The 19,793-nt window shown below is 39.1% G+C and overlaps 1 protein-coding gene across 1 annotated transcript in view; it reads right to left on the bottom strand.

Moving 5' to 3' along the window:
• The window catches only part of DNAH10 (dynein axonemal heavy chain 10), a 154,198-nt gene extending 140,072 nt beyond the window's left edge, over positions 1-14,126 (bottom strand). The window contains 2 exon segments of the mRNA XM_074299213.1: positions 11,008-11,094; positions 13,844-14,126. Coding sequence (XP_074155314.1) covers positions 11,008-11,094; positions 13,844-14,057 — 301 coding nt within the window. The 5' untranslated portion in view covers positions 14,058-14,126.
• Positions 14,127-19,793: the final 5,667 nt, after the last annotated feature.

The raw sequence follows: 19,793 nt of genomic DNA, 5'->3' as shown, positions 1-19,793 counted from the left end.
ATTAAATGAATGAATCCTATCCTTTCCATTGATTTACATCATGATTGTAATTATAATAAAATGTTATAAAATATCATAATGCTTTTCTTTTATTTCTGAGGGATCTTTCCATTGATTTACATCATGATTGTAATTATAATAAAATATCATAAAATATCATAATGCTTTTCTTTTATTTCTGAGGGATCTTCAACCGGAGGAGCTAGTACCTCCCATTTGGGCCTTGTGTTCTCTTATTATTATCATCATCATCAATTATCAATTATATTATTCTGATTATTATTATTAGATTATTTAATAGTATTAGTTGTTAATAGCAGATGGGGTCTGGACTTGTGATTTCATTGGTATAGGGAATTCTCAGATGAGGAAACTCCCTCTCTTAATGCAGGTGCATCAGTTACAGTATAGGGTTGCTAGGTGGCGCTATAGTACAGAGAGCCCTGAGTCTGGAGTTTAAATCAGACCTCATTTACTTATTATTATCACCCAACAAATGGCCCAGTCATTTAACCCTGTTTGCTGTAGTTTTCTCATGTATAAATTGAGCTGGAGAAGGAAATCGCAAACTGCTCCAATACATTGCCAAGAAAGCCTCAAATAGGGTCATGAAGAGTCAAACATAACTAAAAAGACTGACACGCTTTGCAGATGACATGATGGTATACTTAGAGAACCCCAAAGACTCTGCTAAAAAGCTGTTAGAAATAATTCAGAGTTTTAGCAAAGTTGCAGGATGCAAAATAAATCCACATAAATCCTCAGCATTTTTATACATTACCAACACAATCCAACAGCAAGAGATACAAAGAGAAATTCCATTCAAAATAACGGTCGATAGTATAAAATATTTGGGAATATATCTACCAAAGGAAAGTCAGGAATTATATGAGCAAAATTACAAAATACTTGCCACAAAAATAAAGTCAGATTTAAATAATTGGAAAGACATTCAGTGCTCTTGGATAGGCCGAGCGAATATAATTAAGATGATAATACTCCCTAAACTAATCTATCTATTTAGTGCTATACCAATCAGACTCCCAAGAAACTATTTTAATGACCTAGAAAAATAACAACAGAATTCATATGGAAGAGCAAAAGGTCGAGAATTTCAAGGGAAGTAATGAAAAAAAAATTAAATGAAGGTGGCCTAGTTGTACCTGATCTAGAACTGTATTATAAAGCAACAGTCACCAAAACCATTTGGTATTGGCTAAGAAATAGACTAGTTGATCAGTGGCATAGGTTAGGTTCACAGGGCAAGATAGTGAATAAAAATAGCAATCTAGTGTTTGACAAACCCAAAGATCCCAAATCTTGGGATAAGAATTCATTATTTGACAAAAACTGCTGGGAAAACTGGAAATTAGTGTGGCAGAAACTAGGCATGGACCCACATTTAACACCACATACTAATGGGTCCAAGATCTAGGCATAAAGAATGAAATCATAAATAAATTGGAGGAACATGGGATAGTTTACCTCTCAGACTTGTGGAGGAGGAAGGAGTTTGTGTCCAAGGGAGAACTAGAGACCATTATTGATCACAAAATAGAACATTTTGATTATGCCAAATTAAAAAGTTTCTGCACAAACAAAACTAGTGCAAACAAGATTAGAAGGGAAGTAACAAATTGGGAAAACATTTTTACAGTTAAAGGTTCTGATAGAGGCCTCATCTCCAAAATATACAGAGAATTGACTTTAATTTATAAGAAATCAAGCCATTCTCCAATTGATAAATGGTCAAAGGATATGAATGGACAATTTTCAGATGATGAAATTAAAACTATTTCCACTCATATGAAAGAGTGTTCCAAATCATTATTGATCAGAGAAATGCAAATTAAGACAACTCTGAGATATCATTACACACCTGTCAGATTGGCTAAGATGACAGGAACAAATAATGATGAATGTTGGAGGGGCATGTGGGGAAAACTGGGGACACTGATGCATTGTTGGTGGAGCTGTGAAAGAATCCAACCATTCTGGAGAGCAAGCTGGAATTATGCCCAAAAAGTTATCAAAATGTGCATACCCTTTGACCCCAGCCATACTACTACTGGACTTATACCCCAAGGAACTACTAGAGAAGGGAAAGGGTCCTGTATGTGCCAAAATGTTTGTGGCAGCCCTTTTCATAGTGGCTAGAAACTGGAAAATGAATGGATGTCCATCAATTGGAGAATGGTTGGGTAAATTATGGTATATGAATGTTATGGAATATTATTGCTCTGTAAGAAATGACTAACAGGAGGAATACAGAGAGGCTTGGAGAGACTTACATCAACTGATGCTGAGTGAAATGAGCAGAACTAGGAGATCATTATACACTTCAACAATGATACTGTATGAGGATGTATTCTGGTGGAAGTGGATATCTTCAACATAGAGAAGAGCTAATCCAATTCCAATTGACCAATGATGGACAGAATTAGCTACACCCAGAAAAGGGACACTGGGAAATGAGTGTAAACTGAGAGCATTGTTTTTTTTTGTTTTGTTTTGTTTTGTTTTGTTTTTCTTCCCAGATTATTTTTACCTTGCAAATACAATCCTTCCTTTGCAACAACAACAACAAAATTCGGTTCTGCACATATATATTGTACCTAAGATATACTATAAGATATTTAATATGTATGGGAATGCCTGCCATCTAGGGGAGGGGGTGGAGGGAAGGAGGGGAAAAACTCGGAACAGAAGGGAGTACAAGGGATAAGGTTGTAAAAAAAAAAAAAAAAACTATCTATACATATGTACTGTCAAAGAAAATGTTATAATTATAAAAATTAATAAAAAATAAAATAAAATAATATAATTGTAAAAATTAATAAAAATAAAATAAAATAAAATAATAAAATAAAAATACTGAATTACAACAAAAAATGCTTAAAGCAGAGGGCCTTGATTGCCTCAGAGTGAATGTAAATAGGAATTCTTTATGTTTGGTCTGAGGGTCTTCCCTTCCTAGATTGATTCCTTTTTTTTTTTTTTTATTAAGTATAAAAGGACATTTTGTGGTTTATTTCTTATTTACCCTAAATCACTGAATGAGTGTTGCCTCAGTCAAACTGAGGCAAAACTGTTGAAGACTTAGCTTAAAAAGGCCAAGGTTTCCCACTACATCCAAGGCCACATCCAGTCATCCTGATCTATATCTGGCCACTGGACCCCCAACTCTGGAAGGGAAAGTGAGGCAGGTAACCTTGCATTGCCACCCCTCACTTCAACTCACTTGCATGTTCCAGCATCACCTCCATGATGTCATGATCCTCTTTAAGAATGAAGATCAAACAATCACAACAACAGAGGAAAATTCAGTGATTTGCCCAAAGACAAATAGCCAGTAGGTTCCAGAAGCAAAATTTGAACTCTGGTCTTCCTATTCCAAGGCCAACTAGCCATTACCAATAATGAATTGTAGATTACTCTTAAATCTTTTTTTAAATTTTTTCCACTTAACAATATTTTATTTTTCCTAACTACATATAAAGATAGTTTTCAACATTCACTTTTTTTTTTTTTTTTTTTGCTGAGGCAATTGGGGTTAAGTGACTTGCCCAGGGTCACACAGCTAGGAAGTGTTAAGTGTCTGAGGTCAGATTTGAACTCAGGTTCTCCTGACTTCAGGGCTGGTGCTCTATCCACTGTACCACCTAGCTGTCCCTCAACATTTATTTTTTTATTATAGCTTTTTATTTACAAGATATATGCATGGGTAGTTTTTCAGCATTGACAATTGCAAAACCTTTTGTTCCAACTTTTCCCTTCCTTCCACCCCTTCCCCCTGATGGCAGGTTGACCAACACATGTTAAATATGTTAAAGTATAAGTTAAATACAATATATGTTACATGCCCATATAGTTGTTTTGCTGTACAAAAAGAATCAGACTTTGAAATAATGTACAATTAGCCTGTGAAGGAAATCCAAAATGCAGGCAGACAAAATTAGAGGGATTGGGAATTCTATGTAGTGGTTCATACTCATTTCCCAGAGTTCTTTCACTGGGTGTAGCTGGTTCTATTCATTACTGTTCTATTGGAACTGATTTGGTTTACCTCATTGTTGGAAAGGGCCTCATCTATCAGAATTGATCATCATATACTATTATTGTTGAAGTGTATAATGATCTCCTGGTCCTGCTCATTTCACTTAGTATAAGTTCATGTAAGTCTCTCCAGGCATTTCTGAAATCATCCTGCCGGTCATTTCTTACAGAACAATAATATTCCATCACATTTATATACCACAATTTACCCAGCCATTCTCCAACTGATGGGCATCCACTCAGTTTCTAGTTTCTGGCCTACAAAGAGGGCTGCCTCAAACATTTTGGCACATGCAGGTCCCTTTCCCTTCTTTAGTATTTCCTTGGGAGATAAGCCCAATAATAACATTGCTGGGTCAAAGGGTATGCACATTTTGGTAACTTTTTGAGCATAGTTCCAAACTGCACTCCAGAATGGCTGGATGTATTCACAATTCCACCAACAATGTATCAGTGTCCCAGTTTTCCCACATCCCCTCCAACATTCCGCATTATCTTTCCCTGTCATTCTAGACAATATGATAGGTATGTAGTGGTATCTAAGAATTATCTTAATTTGCATTTCTCTGATTAATAATGACTTGGAGCATCTTTTCAAATGGTTAGAAATAGTTTCAATTTCTTCATCTTAGGGTTGTCTGTTTATATCCTTTGACCATTTATCAACTGGAGAATGGTTTGATTTCTTATAACCTGTATATGAAGAAGACAGATCCCTCTAAGAAATCTGTGATGATGGCTGTCAGACCCACCCATCTGTCCTGAGGCTGTCCATTCCACTTTGAGAGAGCTCTTTGTACTTCCCACTTAGTTCTGTGTTCTGAGAATGAACAGATTTCAGATTACTCCTTCGAAAATGCAAACAATCCTTGTGAATGCTGTTACATACCCAAACCCCAGATCTTCTGTCCTTTGAACTGAACATGCCGGTTCCTTCAGCTGATCTTCATGTAACATGATCTCTGATCCCCTCACCACCTTGGTTATCTTCCTCACTCTGGCTTGGCAATACCCTGCCTAAATCTGAACACATTCCAGCTTAGCAATACCCTGCTTAAAATGGGGTGGCTAAGATTAAATATGAGGCTGCAGACACAGATGATGTAATAATCATTTCCCTTTTCCTGGATGCTATCTTTCAAACTAACCAAACTGTACTGCTCTCTGTCCCAAAAAGACACCTTTTCTACATTTCCCCATCTCCATTCCTTTACTTAATCTGCCCCAAATTCATGAAAAGCTTTCCCTTCCTATACCTGCTGGGGAACACTTACTTATTTTCTAAACACCAATTCAAAAACCTTTCCTCCTGGAAGTCCTCCCTGATTTCCATCAGTCAACAGCAACTTCCTTCCCTAGGACCCCTAATACACTTTAGTGACACTTAATACAATTTTTAAAAATTATAGTTATCACCTCACACCAGATTGGCTAAGATGACAGGAAAGAAAAATGATAAATGCTGGAGAAAATATGAGAAAACTGGAACACTAATGCATTATTAATAGAATTATGAAATGATCCAATCATTCTGGAAAGCAAAGCTCTATAAAACTGAGCACACCCTTTGATGGGACAATACCCATCCCTTTTGTTATGGACCCTTGGGGCAGTCCCACAGAGGCCTGTAGACAACCACTCCCAAAGAGCTCATAAAAAAGAAAAAGACCCCACATACACTAAATTGTTTACAATAGCTCTCTTTGTAATGGCAAAGAATTAGAACCAAGAAAATGCTCATTAATTGGGGAATGGCTGAACAAATTATATATATGAATGAAATGGAAGAGAATTGTTCTATAGAAGTGATGAGCAGGTGGATTTCAGATGATTTACTTGAACTCAGGTTGAGTGAAGTAAGCGGAATCAAGAAAACATTGTACACAGTAACAGGAATACTGTGCAAATAATCAACTTTGAGAGGCTTAGCTCTTCTCAGCAATACATTGATCCAAGATAATTCCAAAAGTCTCGGATGGAAAAGGCCATCCACATCTGGAGAAAGAATTATGGAATCTGAATGCAAATCAAAACATTTTCACGTTTTTTGTTTTGTTTTTCTTTCTTGTGGTTTTTCCATTTTGTTCTGATAATTCTTTCAGGACAGGACTATGTGGAAATAGATTTAAGATGATTGTACATACATAACCTATATTAGATTGGTTGCCATTTTGATTTTTGAAGAGAGGAGAGAGGGAGAAAAAATTGGAAACTAAAATTTTGTAAAAGTTAAATTTTCCCATGAGAAAATTAAAACCATTTCTAGTCATTTAAAAAAATGCTCTAAATCACTATTGATCAGAGAATGCAAATTAAGACAACTCTGAGGTATCACTACACATCTGGCTAAGATAACAGGAAAAGATAATGATAAACGTTAAAGGGAATGTGGGAAAACTGGGACACTAATACATTGCTGGTGGAATTGTGAACTGATCCAACCATTCTGGAGAGCAATATGGAATAATGCCCAAAAGGCTATCAAACTGTATAAACTCACCTGGACCTGTATCCCAAAGAGATCAGAAAGGGACTCCCATGTGCAAAAATGTTTGTGACAGCCCTTTTCGTAGTGGCTAGAAACTGGAAAGTGAGTGGATGCCCATCAGTTGGAGAATGGCTTAATAAGTTATGGTAGATTGAATGTTATTCAATATTATTGTTCTGTAAGAAATGACCAGCAAGATGATTTCAGAGAGGTCTGGAGAGACTGACATGAACTGATCCTGAGTGAAAAGAGCAGAACCAGGAGATCATTGTACAAAATAACAAGAAGTTTATGTGATAATCAATTGTGATGGACTTCACTCTTTTCAATAATAAGGTGATTCAGGTCAATTCCAATAGACTTGTGATGAAGAGAGCCATCTGCACCAGAGAGAGAATTATGGGAACTGAATATGGAATATAGTATTTTTACCTGTTGTTTGCCTGCTTTTTTAATTATTTTTTTTCTTTTTTGATCTGATTTTTTTTTTCTTGTGCATGATAAATTCTTTAGAAGAATTGCATGTGTTTAACATAAATTGGATTACTTACTATTCAGGAGAGGAGGGGAAGGGAAGAGAGGGAGAAAATTTTGTTTTGCAAGGATGAATATTTTGCATATACTTTGAAAATAAAAAGTTACTGTTGAAAAAGTAAATGTTAAAAACTAAAAATAAATATCTTAAAATAAAAACACACATACATAAAATTATACTTATCTGTCCATGTGTCATATTGTCTTAATGGACTGAAATATTTTTGAGAACAGGCAGCACATTTCACCTAATTTTCATATCTCCCACAGGCTAAACAGTGTTCTGCACACAGTTGGAAATGATTCTCATGTTTTTGAAAAGGCATTAATAAAAATTGAAAGACAGCATCTACATAGTCGGTAAAGAATTGACCTCTTGAATTAGGAAAATCTACCTTCAAACTATTTGGGGCAAGTGACCTCACCTCTCAGTGCTCAACAGATACCTACTACTCTTTATAGTAAAGAAATCATCAGCAAACCTTGGAAGAGCGAGCTTCTTCACCTGGGAGTTCTCTAGGTCAATGAAATCCCACATCTGGTACTTAACCATATCAGTGAGTTGTAACGGAGGTAGAAGAGCTAGGTATCAATGAATAAGTCAGTGCTCTTTCAGGAGAAAGCACATACAAATACAAGTATCATTATCATCACTGGATTAAAATTACTCCTAGGAAATTCTCGAGCAGAAAGGACATCTCTAGGTTATTGGACAATGGTCTAATGTCTCAGTATAGAAAGCAACTCTCAATCGGGCTGTGTTGTAATTATAACCCATATCAAATTGCTTGTCATTTTAAGAAGAGGGGAAGAAAGGAAGGGAGCAAGGGAGAAAGAAAAATGTGGTACTCAATATTCTGTAAAAATGAATGCTAATAGTAGATTCACCTTTTTTTTTTTTGCTTGTTGTGTATTTTATTTAATATGTTATTTTTCCCAGTTACATATAAAACTTTTTTACATTAGTTTTTAAAACTTTGAGCTCCAGGCATAAAATATTTGGGAATCCATCTACCAAAGAAAAGTCAGGAATTATATGAGCAAAATTACAAAACACTTGCCACAAAAATAAAGTCAGATTTAAATAATTGGAAAGACATCCAGTGCTCGTGGATAGGCCCAGCAAATATAATAAAGATGACAATACTCCCCAAACTAATCTATTTATTTAGTGCTATACCAATCAGATTCCCAAGAAACTATTTTAATGACCTAGAAAAAATAACAACAAAATTCATATGGAAGAATAAAAGGTCGAGAATTTCAAGGGAACTAATGAAAAAAAAGTCAGATGAAGGTGGTCTAGGTGTACCTGATCTAAAGTTATATTATATAGCAGCAGTCACCAAAACCATTTGGTTTTGGTTAAGAAATAGACCAGCCGATCAGTGGAACAGATTAGGTACAAAGGACAAAAAAGGATACAACTATAGCAATCTAGTGTTTGACAAACCCAAAGATACCAACATTTGGGATAAAAATTCATTATTTGAAAAAAACTGTCGGGAAAACTGGAAATTAGTATGGCAGAAATTAGATATGGATCCACACCTAACACCATATACCAAGATAAGATGGGTCCATGATTTAGGCATAAAGAATGAGATCATAAATAGATTAGAGGAATAGAGGATAGTCTACCTCTCAGACCTGTGGAGGAGGAAGGAATTTATGACCAGAGGAGAACTAGAGATCATTATTGATCACAAAATAGAAGATTTTGATTACATCAAACTAAAAAGTTTCTGTACAAACAATACTAATGCAAACAAGATTAGAAGGGAAGTAACAAATTGGGAAAATATTTTTACAGTTAAAGGTTCTGATAAAAGTCTCATTTCCAAAATATATAGAGAACTGACCCTAATTTATAAGAAATCAAGCCATTCTCCAATTGATAAATGGTCAAAGGATATGAACAGACAATTCTCAGATGATAAAATTGAAACTATTTCCACTCACTACTGATCAGAGAAATGCAAATTAAGACAACTCTGAAATACCACTACACACCTGTCAGATTGGCTAAGATGACAGGAACAAATAATCATGAATGTTGGAGAGGCTGTTGGAAAACTGGGACACTGATGCATTGTTGGTGGAGTTGTGAAAGAATCCAACCATTCTGGAGAGCAATCTGGAATTATGCCCAAAAAGTTATCAAACTGTGCATACCCTTTGACCCAGCAGTGCTACTACTGGGCTTATACCCCAAGGAAATACTAAAAAAGGGAAAGGGACCTGTATGTGCCAAAATGTTTGTGGCAGCCCTTTTTGTAGTGGCTAGAAACTGGAAGATGAATGGATGTCCATCAATTGGAGAATGGTTGGGTAAATTATGGTACATGAAAGTTATGGAATATTATTGCTCTGTAAGAAATGACCAACAGGATGAATTCAGAGAGGCTTGGAAAGACTTACATCAACTGATGCTGAGTGAAGTGAGCAGGACCAGGAGATCACTATACACTTCAACAACAATACTGTATGAGGATGTATTCTGATGGAAGTGGCAATCTTCAACATAAAGAAGATCCAACTCACTTCCAGTTGATCAATGATGGACAGAAACAACTAAACCCAGAGAAGGAACACTGGAAATTGAATGTAAACTGTTAGCACTACTGTCTATCTACCCAGGTTACTTATACCTTCGGAATCCAATACTTAACGTGGAACCAAGAAAATTAGATTTACACACATATATTGTATCTAGGTTATACTGTAACACATGTAAAATGTATGAGATTGCCTGTCATCTAGGGGAGGGAATAGATGGAGGGAGGGGAAAATTTGGAAAAATGAATACAAGGGATAATGTTATTAAAAAAAAAATACTCATGCATATATACTGTCAAAAAATTTATAATTATAAAATTAATTTTAAAAAAAGATCTTCTCAGAATGATTTAAAAGGCATTAAATAAAATATGTACTATTGTAACACTAAAAAAATAAAATAAAATAAAATAAAAACCTATAGGTATTGTAAAAAAAAATAAAATAAAATAAAATAACTTTGAGCTCCAGATTGTCTCCTTCCTCCCCAATCTCCACCCCTCATAAGAAGGTAAATGTAAAGTTATGAAAAACATATTGTTTATTTGTTTTCTTTCTCATGGGTTTTTCCCTTCTGGTCTGATTTTTCTTGTACAACATGATAAATATGGAAATACGTTTAAAAAAATTTCACATATATAACTTATATCAGTTTGCTTGCTCTCTTGGGGGGGAGAAAGGAAAGGGGGGGAGAGAAAAAAATTTGGAACTCAAAATCTTACAAAAATTAATGTTGAAAACTATCTCTACATGTTTTTGGAAAAATAATATACTATTGAGAAAAAAAATGAATGCTAAAAATTTCATTCCATGAAACTGGAAATAAAAATACTATTAAAAAACGAACAAGCATACATGGAATCTTGTGGGAGGCGGGAAGGATATATATTTTAGAGGAGATATTGACCTGAATAGGTAGAGAGAGTTCCCTCATTTCCTTCTCTATAATCTCCTTCCCTAAGGTTTACAGAACATTGTGTGTGTGTAATCTAATACTCACAGCAACTCTGGGAAAAGATGCTTCTATTCCCCATTTTACAGATGAAGTGACTGAGATTCAAAAAAGGTAAGTAATCTGCTCAGGGTCACACAACTAGTGTCTGAGCCAGGATTTGAGTTTGGATCTTCTGAACTACTTAGATAAAATTTCCCCTTTTCTGTGTCAGAATGCCCGTATACCATGCCCCTTTTTCAATACATTCAGCATTTCTGTGGCAGAGAGATATAGGTCACTTTGTATAAAAAAATAAAATAAAATAAAATAAAAAAACTTTGATTTAGAATGTTTAGAACTCAGGAGATCAGGTGTGACCCAGACAAAGATCCTACTCCAGGTGCCTACATTCCTATTTACTCCTAGGGCACTACACCTGCACTTCTGTCCAAGGCCGTTAGTTGGGAAGGCTGGCTGATTAAATCTTCCTCCTCTTCTTCCTCTTCCGATGATACTGGAACATCTTTGTAGCACAAATGAAAAGAAAAGAAATATTTTCAAACAAGGTCACATAGCCCGGAGTGCCTAAAATTGTTCTTTTCCTTAAAGCAGGAGCTTTTTCTTACCCATCCCTTTTGTTATGGACCCTCTGGGGCAGTCCCACTGAGGCCTGTAGACAACCCCTCAGTCAGTCAACAGACATTTACAGAGTACTCACCGGCCACCAGGCCTTATATTAAGCACCCAGAAAGCAGAGTTCGCAACAGTCCCTGCCCTCAAGAAAAGGAGAGAGAACACACAAAGAACTAAAAACAAACGAGATCTAAACAGGGTAAATGAGTGGTGGTCTCTGAGGGAAGTGGTGGTCTCTAGAATTAAGGGGGACCAGAAAAAGTGGGATTTGAGCTAAGCCTTGAGGAAAGCCTGGAAGAAAAGGTAAGAAGGGAAATGTCTGAAGACAGAGTGTCTGGTGCAAGGAAAGTAAAAAGGCCAGTGCTACTAGATCACATAGTAGATGGAGGGGAATAAGGTATAAGACTGGAAAGATAAGAGGGACTGGGTTCTGAAGAGCTTTAAAAGCCAAACAAAGGGGCAGCTGGGTGACACAGTGGAGAAAGCACCAGCCCTGGAGAGGGGCTGAGTTCAAATTTGACCTCCAACCCTTAAAACTGTGTGACTCTGGACAAGTCACTTAATTGGTTGGGCTCTCCCCAAAAAATAGCTGGACAAAGGATTTTACATTTGATCTGCAGGTAATACCAGGGTATCACGGCAAGGAGGAGAACTTTAAGAATAATTTTGATGAATGGAGAATGATCAGGATGGGGAGAGATTTGAGACAAAAAGATCAACCAGAAGCTATATAATAGTCCAGACATGAAGTAATAATAAGGGGCCTGTACTGGGGTGGCAGTAGTGTCAGAGGAAAGAGAGATGTCTTAACAGTAGAATGTATGGAAGTTGGCAAGAAACTGGATAATGAGGAAGGAACAGCAATGAGGGATTATCCTGACATTTAAGTTTCAAGCCTGAAGACTGGGAGGTAATAAGGTGCTACCCTTGGCAGCAACAAAAAATTGGAGGAAAAAAAAGGTTTAGAAAGGCAAGATAATAGCTCAGTTTGGAAATGTTGAGTTGAAGAAGTCTATGGGACATCCAATCATTGTTCTATAAGAAACAATCATTAGTATGATTTCAGAAAGGCCTGGAGAGACTGATCTGAGTGAAATGAGCAGAACCAGGAGCTCATTATATACTCCAACAAAAAGACTACATGATGTCAGTTCTGATGGACGTGGCCATTTTCAATAATGAGATGAGCCAAATCAATTCCAATAGAGCAGGAATGAACTGAACCAGCTACATCCAGGGAAGGAACTCTGGGAGATGGCTATGAACCACTACATAGAATTCCAGATCCCCCTACTTTTGTTCACCTGCATTTTTAATTTCCTTCACAGGTTATTTTTACCTTATTTCTAAGTCTGGTTTTTCTTTTGCAGCAAAATAACTGTATGGATAGGTAAACATATTGTATTTAACATATTTAACATGTATTAGATTACCTGCCCTCTGGGGGAGCCGGTGAGGAGGAGGGGAAAAGTTGGAACAGAAGGTTCTGCAAGGGTCAGTGCTTAACAATTACCCATGCATACATCTTGTAAATAAAAAGCTATAATAAAAAATTAATTAATAATTTTTTTAAAAAGAAGTCTATAGGACATCCAGTTGGAGATGCTAAATAGGCAGCTGGAAATGTAAAGCTAGAGGTCAGCTGTATAAATAGATCTGCAAATCATCTGGACACAGATGAGATATGAATCCATGGGAGCTGATGAGAAGAGAAAAGGGGACCTGGGGAGCCACTCCCAGATAATAGACAAGATTTGGATGAAGATCCAACAAAGGAGACTGAGACAGAGGGAGGATGAGAGCCAGGAGAGAGGAGTGTCCCCCAAACCTAGAGCTGGAGAAGCAAGTGGAGAACGGCGCTTCGCAATTGGGGGAGTCAGGAGACGGAGGCGCCGGGCAGGCCGGAAACATAGCCGATAAGCGGAGGTCCATGTGCCAGGCAGAGGGAGACACTCTCAGCGCTAGCGTCCTTCCCGGGCAGTTCTTACAGGTCTAAGATCTGCTCGGGATGAGAAAGCGGGCGCTGCCCGGGCGGCCCAACTGCCCTGACATGTCCTGTACGCTCTTCTTCGCGGTGCAGCTGGGGGCGCAGAGGATGGGGGGCGGGGGGATGAGCATTTACTAAATGTCTGTCAAGTCATTGCCCCACTGGCTGCTCAGGGCAGGAGCCCCGGCCCGCGGAGGCCCCCGGAGACAGACACGGAGGGGGCTGGGAGCAGCCCCGTGGGCTCACGTGCGTGTGAGGGGGGCCTACACCGTGAGGGCGCAAGGAAAGCCCGAGCACCTGGCTCCTCCCTACATTCACGGACGCCCCATTCCGTCTCCCCCTCGCCTGGCTCCCCGAAAACGCAGGGTGCTCTTTCCTCAGCGCTCCCTTCTTGTCAGTGGCTTTGTCTCACTGGCGGACACCGTGGTTTCCCAAGGGCTCGCACGCCGTGTCTCCTCCCCGAGTGTACAGTTCTGGAGCGCAAGGACCGGACCGCTCGCGTTTCCCTGGAGCCTCAGCTCCGAGCTCAGCGGCTGGAAGTGCCCCCGGACCGGCGCGCGTGGAAGCGAGGAGGGAGGAGGGAGGAGGGAGGAGGGAGGAGGGAGGAGGGAGGAGGGAGGAGGGAGGGGGCGGGCGAGCGTCCGGCCCTCACCGATCTCCACTTCCACCTCCTCGGTCACCATGAGGCGGTAGAAGAAGACGGCGGCGGCGCCCTCCTCCTCACTGCTCTGGTTCAAGAAGTGCAGAAGCTCGTCTTCCGCCTCGCAATCGTTGCGGTTCATCAGATCCAGGAAATACTCCGGGTCGGTCAGCTGAAAGGCAAGGTACACCCGGTCCCGGATCCATTCCACCCGCAGGTCGTCCATGTCGCCTCACTTCTCCACCTTCCCTATTGAGTCTGAGCCCCGAGCGCTACTGCGGCCGCAGCGTCCCTGGCAACCGCCGCCTCCGACCCTGGCAACCGCCGCCTCCGCGCCAGGAGACGACCGGCCGACCGGACCTACTTTCCCAAGCCGGGCTGTCCACGGCGGAGGCAGCCTCACGATATGTCCGCGTTAAAGCAAGAGTCCCTCCTCCAGGACTCTCACTGCCTCGCCGTGTTTGGGGGCTCTGGCCAGATCCAGTCTTGCCGTGCTGGTCCAGAACATCAGCACTTAACCGCACAGCGCCTGTCGGGAAGGCAGTGAAAGCACTTACTGAGTAAGGGGCGCAGCGGACACGGAAATAGGGCAAAAACATTTACTGCTCTGCTATGGACCGGGAGGCCAGGAAACAAATGTGTGCAGACAAGGAAACTAGGCCTAAGTAACGGGCACTAGAATCAAGGTCTGGGGAAGGCTGCCTTAGGCGTGGGACTTGCTCCGGGGGAGCCAGGGAGTCAGCAGGCAGAGGCGTGGGGAGCGAGGGGAGGCAGCCTTCCAAATGCCTGGAGTGGAGGGAGCGGAACAGGCCTGTGTCACGGAGGGGAGGAAGGCCTAAGGTGGTATGGAGGTGGTTATGAAGGGCGCCGAATGCCAGCAGATAATGCACTTGACCCCTGGAGATGAGGGGGAGCCGCTGGATGTCCTGCACTTTAATGGCTGAAGGGAGGATGGATTGGGGATCAGGGAAGGGCAGAGGAGGGCAAGCCCAGCAGCAGCCATCACCGCCCCTGTGTGAGGGATGAGAGCCTGCACCAGGGTAGCGGCAGTCAGGGGGACAAATCTGAGCGGAGTTGGAAAGGCAAAAGCCACGGTCTTGTCAATAAATTGGGTATCGGGAGGGCAAAGGATAATGAAAAGTGGAGGATGACACTCGGGGACAGCAATAGGGAAGTTGGGAGGAGGGGAGAGTTTAGAGGGGAAAGATAAGTTCAGTCCTGAACATATTCGGTTTAAGATGTCTGTAGGTCATCCAGTTCCAGATGTCTAATGGGTGCTTGGAAATCTGATGAGAATCATTAGCAAAGAGATGATTAGGTCCATGGGCACTCTTGAGACCAAGTGAAATGGTCTGGAAGGGGAAAGGGAGCCACCACAGAGTCCTTTGGGAACCTATGGTTAGAGGAAAAATGAGACCAAGCATTGCCTCAATTCTCACCTAACCTTGATGAGATTTGATTGGTTCCCTTGTCAGGCTTAATCACTGGAATGGACTTGGGAACGAAAGTCCCTAATTTAGACCATCTGCAGCCTTCCTGATCTCTTATCTGGCCACTGGACCCAGATGGCTCTAGAGGGGAAAGTGAGGCAGGGGACCTTGGACAGCCCTCCCTCACATCCCCTCCCTAATGTGGTGGTCCTCTTCCAGAATGAAGGACAAACTATAACCTGGATGAAGTTCCAGCATAACTGAGAATAGTGTTGCAAAAACCTAGAACCGAGTATCCACAAAAATGTGATCAGCAGAGATAGAGAATGAGAAATAAGAAAAGGTCATTGGATTTGGCAATTAAGAGATTACTGGTAAATCAAAAGTCAAATTGTAAGTTGAGTGACAGGAGACAAAATGGAGATGCCTATGGTAGACAGCTTCTCTAGGAAAGGACACATAATAGGTACTTAATATTTACTGACTTCCAGACAGCCCAGTAAAATTCAAGGGCATCTAGTCCAACCTCATTCAACAGAGAAGGAAACCCAGGCCTGGAGAGGTCAGCTGAGAATCAGAAATCAAACCAGTGTCTTTTAGTTCAAAGCCATCATTCCTTATACTCTAGCCTACACTACAAATTGAATTAACCACATCCATATTTGCTTTGTGGGTAAATTTTGAGAGTGTCCTTGGATCAGTACGATGTTGAACTAAGCCATTCCAGAAAGAGTTTTTTTTTTTTTTTAATACTCTTCAAAGTGAATCATTCTCTCTCAAACTGCCAAATCTAGTGTTTATAGGTCATACAGTTCAACATGTCTAATGGGTAGTTGGAAAGGTGATTATAGTTAGCACAGAGATGATGATTAAATCCATGGAACACTCATGAGACTACTAAGTGAAATGGTCTGGGAGGGGAAGGGAATCCATGACAGTCCTTTGGGACACCTATGGTTAGAGGGAAAAGAGGCCATTCTTTGCCTCAATTCTTAACTATCACTGAATGGATACAAACCGTTTTTCAAACTTCATTCTTTGATTAATCATCTTCCTATCTGACATTTTCTTCTAACTTTTAGCAATATTTTCTCTTACTTCTCTGACCACTCCTCAGTCCTTTAATAAATCTTTGCCAAGTGAGGTCATGTCTGATGACTGTGGCTCTGTCCAAGGTTCTCTTCGATGCTCCCCCTATACAGGCTCTGTATCCTCTGGATTCAGTCCCTTTGGATTCGGAAGGCCAATCATTTTCAGATCTATTTATCTAGTCATCTCTTGACATCTACCTCAGTGAACGATGGAGTCTCATCCCCTTACCTACTGGCCAATTTCCCTACCTCCATCCTCTCCCTATTACAGGCCACACACTGATTTACCTTCCTAAGTCACAGGCTTGATCACATTGTGTTCTATTCAATAAATATGGGACTTTTAAAAGTCCAATATCACTTCAACTTTTCCTATTTTTCTAGTCTTCTTACATTTTTCTCCTTTGGTCCTCTTGTTATACCCCCACAGGACATGCCTGACTGCCTTTTTACCATTTATTCACTTCTCCAAAATAAAAGACTTGGTATTTCACATTTTGTATAGAGAGCATATATATCATTTCCCTCATAGAATGTAAGCTCTTTGAGGGCAGAAATGTTTTGTCTTTGTGGTCTGGTCAGTGTTAGGTAGGTAATGTTTTTTAATACATTTTTGATATATAAACTGTGCTTCTGTTTATTATAACAGTAACAAATATTACTGTGCACTCACTGTAAACATCCTTTTTTTCTTTATTTTCTCCCAAACTCATTTTTATAATCAAAGAGCTACATCAACTAGTATCAAGAGTAACAGGACTAAGATCTGGCTTCTCACTGGGCTACCTTTCTCATCAATTGCCTCCTGGATCCAAATGAGTTCCTCCCAAATCCTATCCAACCTCACACTCCTTCCCATGATTCCCTATAAGCAATTTTCCCATCTTGTATGTAGAAAAGGGTGTAATCCCAATATACATTTATCCAATTGTATTTAATGTAATATTTTCTGGATTGCTTTCTTATTCCACTCAAAACTGAATTCTGAAAAACTGTGCTTATCAATCTTGATAACCCATCTCCCTCAACTCAAGAGCCCAGTGCCGAACCTCAAACATAAGATATGATTCATCTTTGTTATTGCAGCTCCACACTCCTCATATCTTCTCACAAATTTTCTTCAATAAAAGGTTAGTTCCTTAATTTTTCCCCAGGGGATGGAGAGAGCCCAAGAGTTTTGAGTTTTCATATTTGCCAGGATACAACAAAGTAATTCATCCACGTTTTTAAAAAATATTTATTTTTGTTGAATAAAATCATGTTCAACATCCAAATACTGACAGGAAGATGCAACTTTTCAATTACTGAACATATTAAGGAGTGCTCCAGCTGAACTCTCCAGTCTTTTCCCCCTCACACAATTCTGATTCTCTAAGTCACTAAACTGTCTTCAGTAAAACTGTAGCCTTTCCTTTGGAGTTTATTGTCAAAATACTATTGTCGTCTTCTAATCCTTTTAACAATTTCCAAGCAAATGGTAACTTCCCATAGCCTGACAGCCAATGCCAGGATGTGTCTTATTTTACTTTCAAAACTGAAAGAGTGCCTCATTCCTAGCATTAACCTCATTGCCGATACATGGGCATGCAAACTAGAAACTTCCTTATTTTAAAATAGACTAGAATCTAAGAAATTAGTATTTAATATATACTTCAGTTTTAGATCCAAAAGGAGTCAGGCATGATGAATAAAAGTTAAACTTTTAATTATAATACATGAGAGGCAGCATGGTGTAGTGGATAGAAAGCCGGTCTTAAAGCCAGGAAGACTTGGATTCAAGTCTTACCTCCAATTCATACTGGCTCTAAGCAAGTCACTTTATTTCTTAGTGTTTCAAGCATCTCACTAAGACCATAAGGTGCAGAAAAGGTGCCAACTTATATTGGTGGAGGGAGTTTCCTTGACTGGAAGCTCCTTATACCAATGCCATCCCAGGTCCAATCCCTATCCCTGTCACATACATACATACATATATACAAATGTATAGATATATGCGTATACATTACACACACATGCGTGCACACACATGCACGCGTTGATTTTAGAATGCCTTATTTTAATTTGTACAGTTTGTATTTCAAAGCAGATACTGGAGTAATATTCCAAAAACTCCTAGAAATTAAGACCAAACAGCATTCATTAAAACTTGAAGTTATCATAATACAAAATGGATGTCCAACAACTCAAATCTATTACACCCACCTCTTTTGCACCCTTTAAACCCTCTGAATGAACTGCCTGATTTTGCCAATGCAGCAATAAATCTGGCATTCTGGCTGACTGCAGTAAATTTCTATTGGCTATTGCTTTCTCTGAAGAAATTTCTTGGCATTTTAAGGTTTTCATTCATCAAAAACAGATATTTTGTCTAATTTGAAATGTCAAACTGCAAAGTCATCTTGTGCTGTACAAACCAGACTAAAACGTAAATTAGAAATGATTAACAAAATAGAAAACCATAAATTAATATTACCTGTGTTGTATAAGTCATTATGCATTTGGCACACCACTGGTCTACCATTTAGAATCATCTAGTTAGTTTTCATTTTTCACATTTGTCATCATATGGACAAAGTTTACATTTTACAACTAAAATGCATATATACTATCAAACTATCAAATAGCTTACATAACACAGAGAGCTATCTTTCTAGCCACATGGCAAGAATTTGTCAAGTCATAAAATCTATTTTCTGGAAACAATTACATTTCCAGAAGATACATTCAGCAAAGTTGACATTAAAAATTACCTAAGTAAATTCTGCCTACCTTGATATTCTCTATGATTCTAATTTGACAAGATAGCCTGCACTTCCCATTCTAGTCAGCCGTTTAAGAGACCATGAGGTGCACTTAGAAAGTTACTGCAATGGGGCAGTGAACAGACTCCAGCAGATATTGCAGTTTACTCATCCATCACTCTGAAACTTATTTTTCATTCAGTCACTAAAATCCCACCAAAACTGAATGGTGTTTCACTGTGATTTCCTAGGGATGAATTAGTAATGATAATTTTAGAAAATCAATATTAAAGCAACAGAAATGACAACTTTCTAAGGGGAACTCATATATAAAATTTGCAATTTCAGTTGTATTATCTTTCTGCATTTACTGTTTTAGTGTATTGAACAAGAAATGACAATCCCTAATTTAAATTAGATAACTTTCCATCAAATGTCCACAAAGAATTATTTCTTACAATTTTAAAGGTAAAATCAGGGTACCAACTACATCTTCCAGAGGCCATCTACCTCAGCCCACTATTATAGAATGCTCTTTCCTGTAGATCTTTTGAATGCAATAGTACTATCTCATTATTATTAGCACATGAGACTGTCCCAAGTAAGATTACAAATCTAGAGTTTCGAATGGAATCAATAATAAATGTGCTAATTTCACTGCTAACTACAATTTTACAATTTGGTACTTAAAATAATTTCA

This window comes from Sminthopsis crassicaudata, chromosome 1 (assembly GCF_048593235.1).
Source record: "Sminthopsis crassicaudata isolate SCR6 chromosome 1, ASM4859323v1, whole genome shotgun sequence".
NCBI lineage: Eukaryota > Metazoa > Chordata > Mammalia > Dasyuromorphia > Dasyuridae > Sminthopsis > Sminthopsis crassicaudata.
The sequence above is the reverse complement of the archived record's forward strand: the minus strand, read 5'-3'. Positions and strand labels throughout refer to the sequence as shown.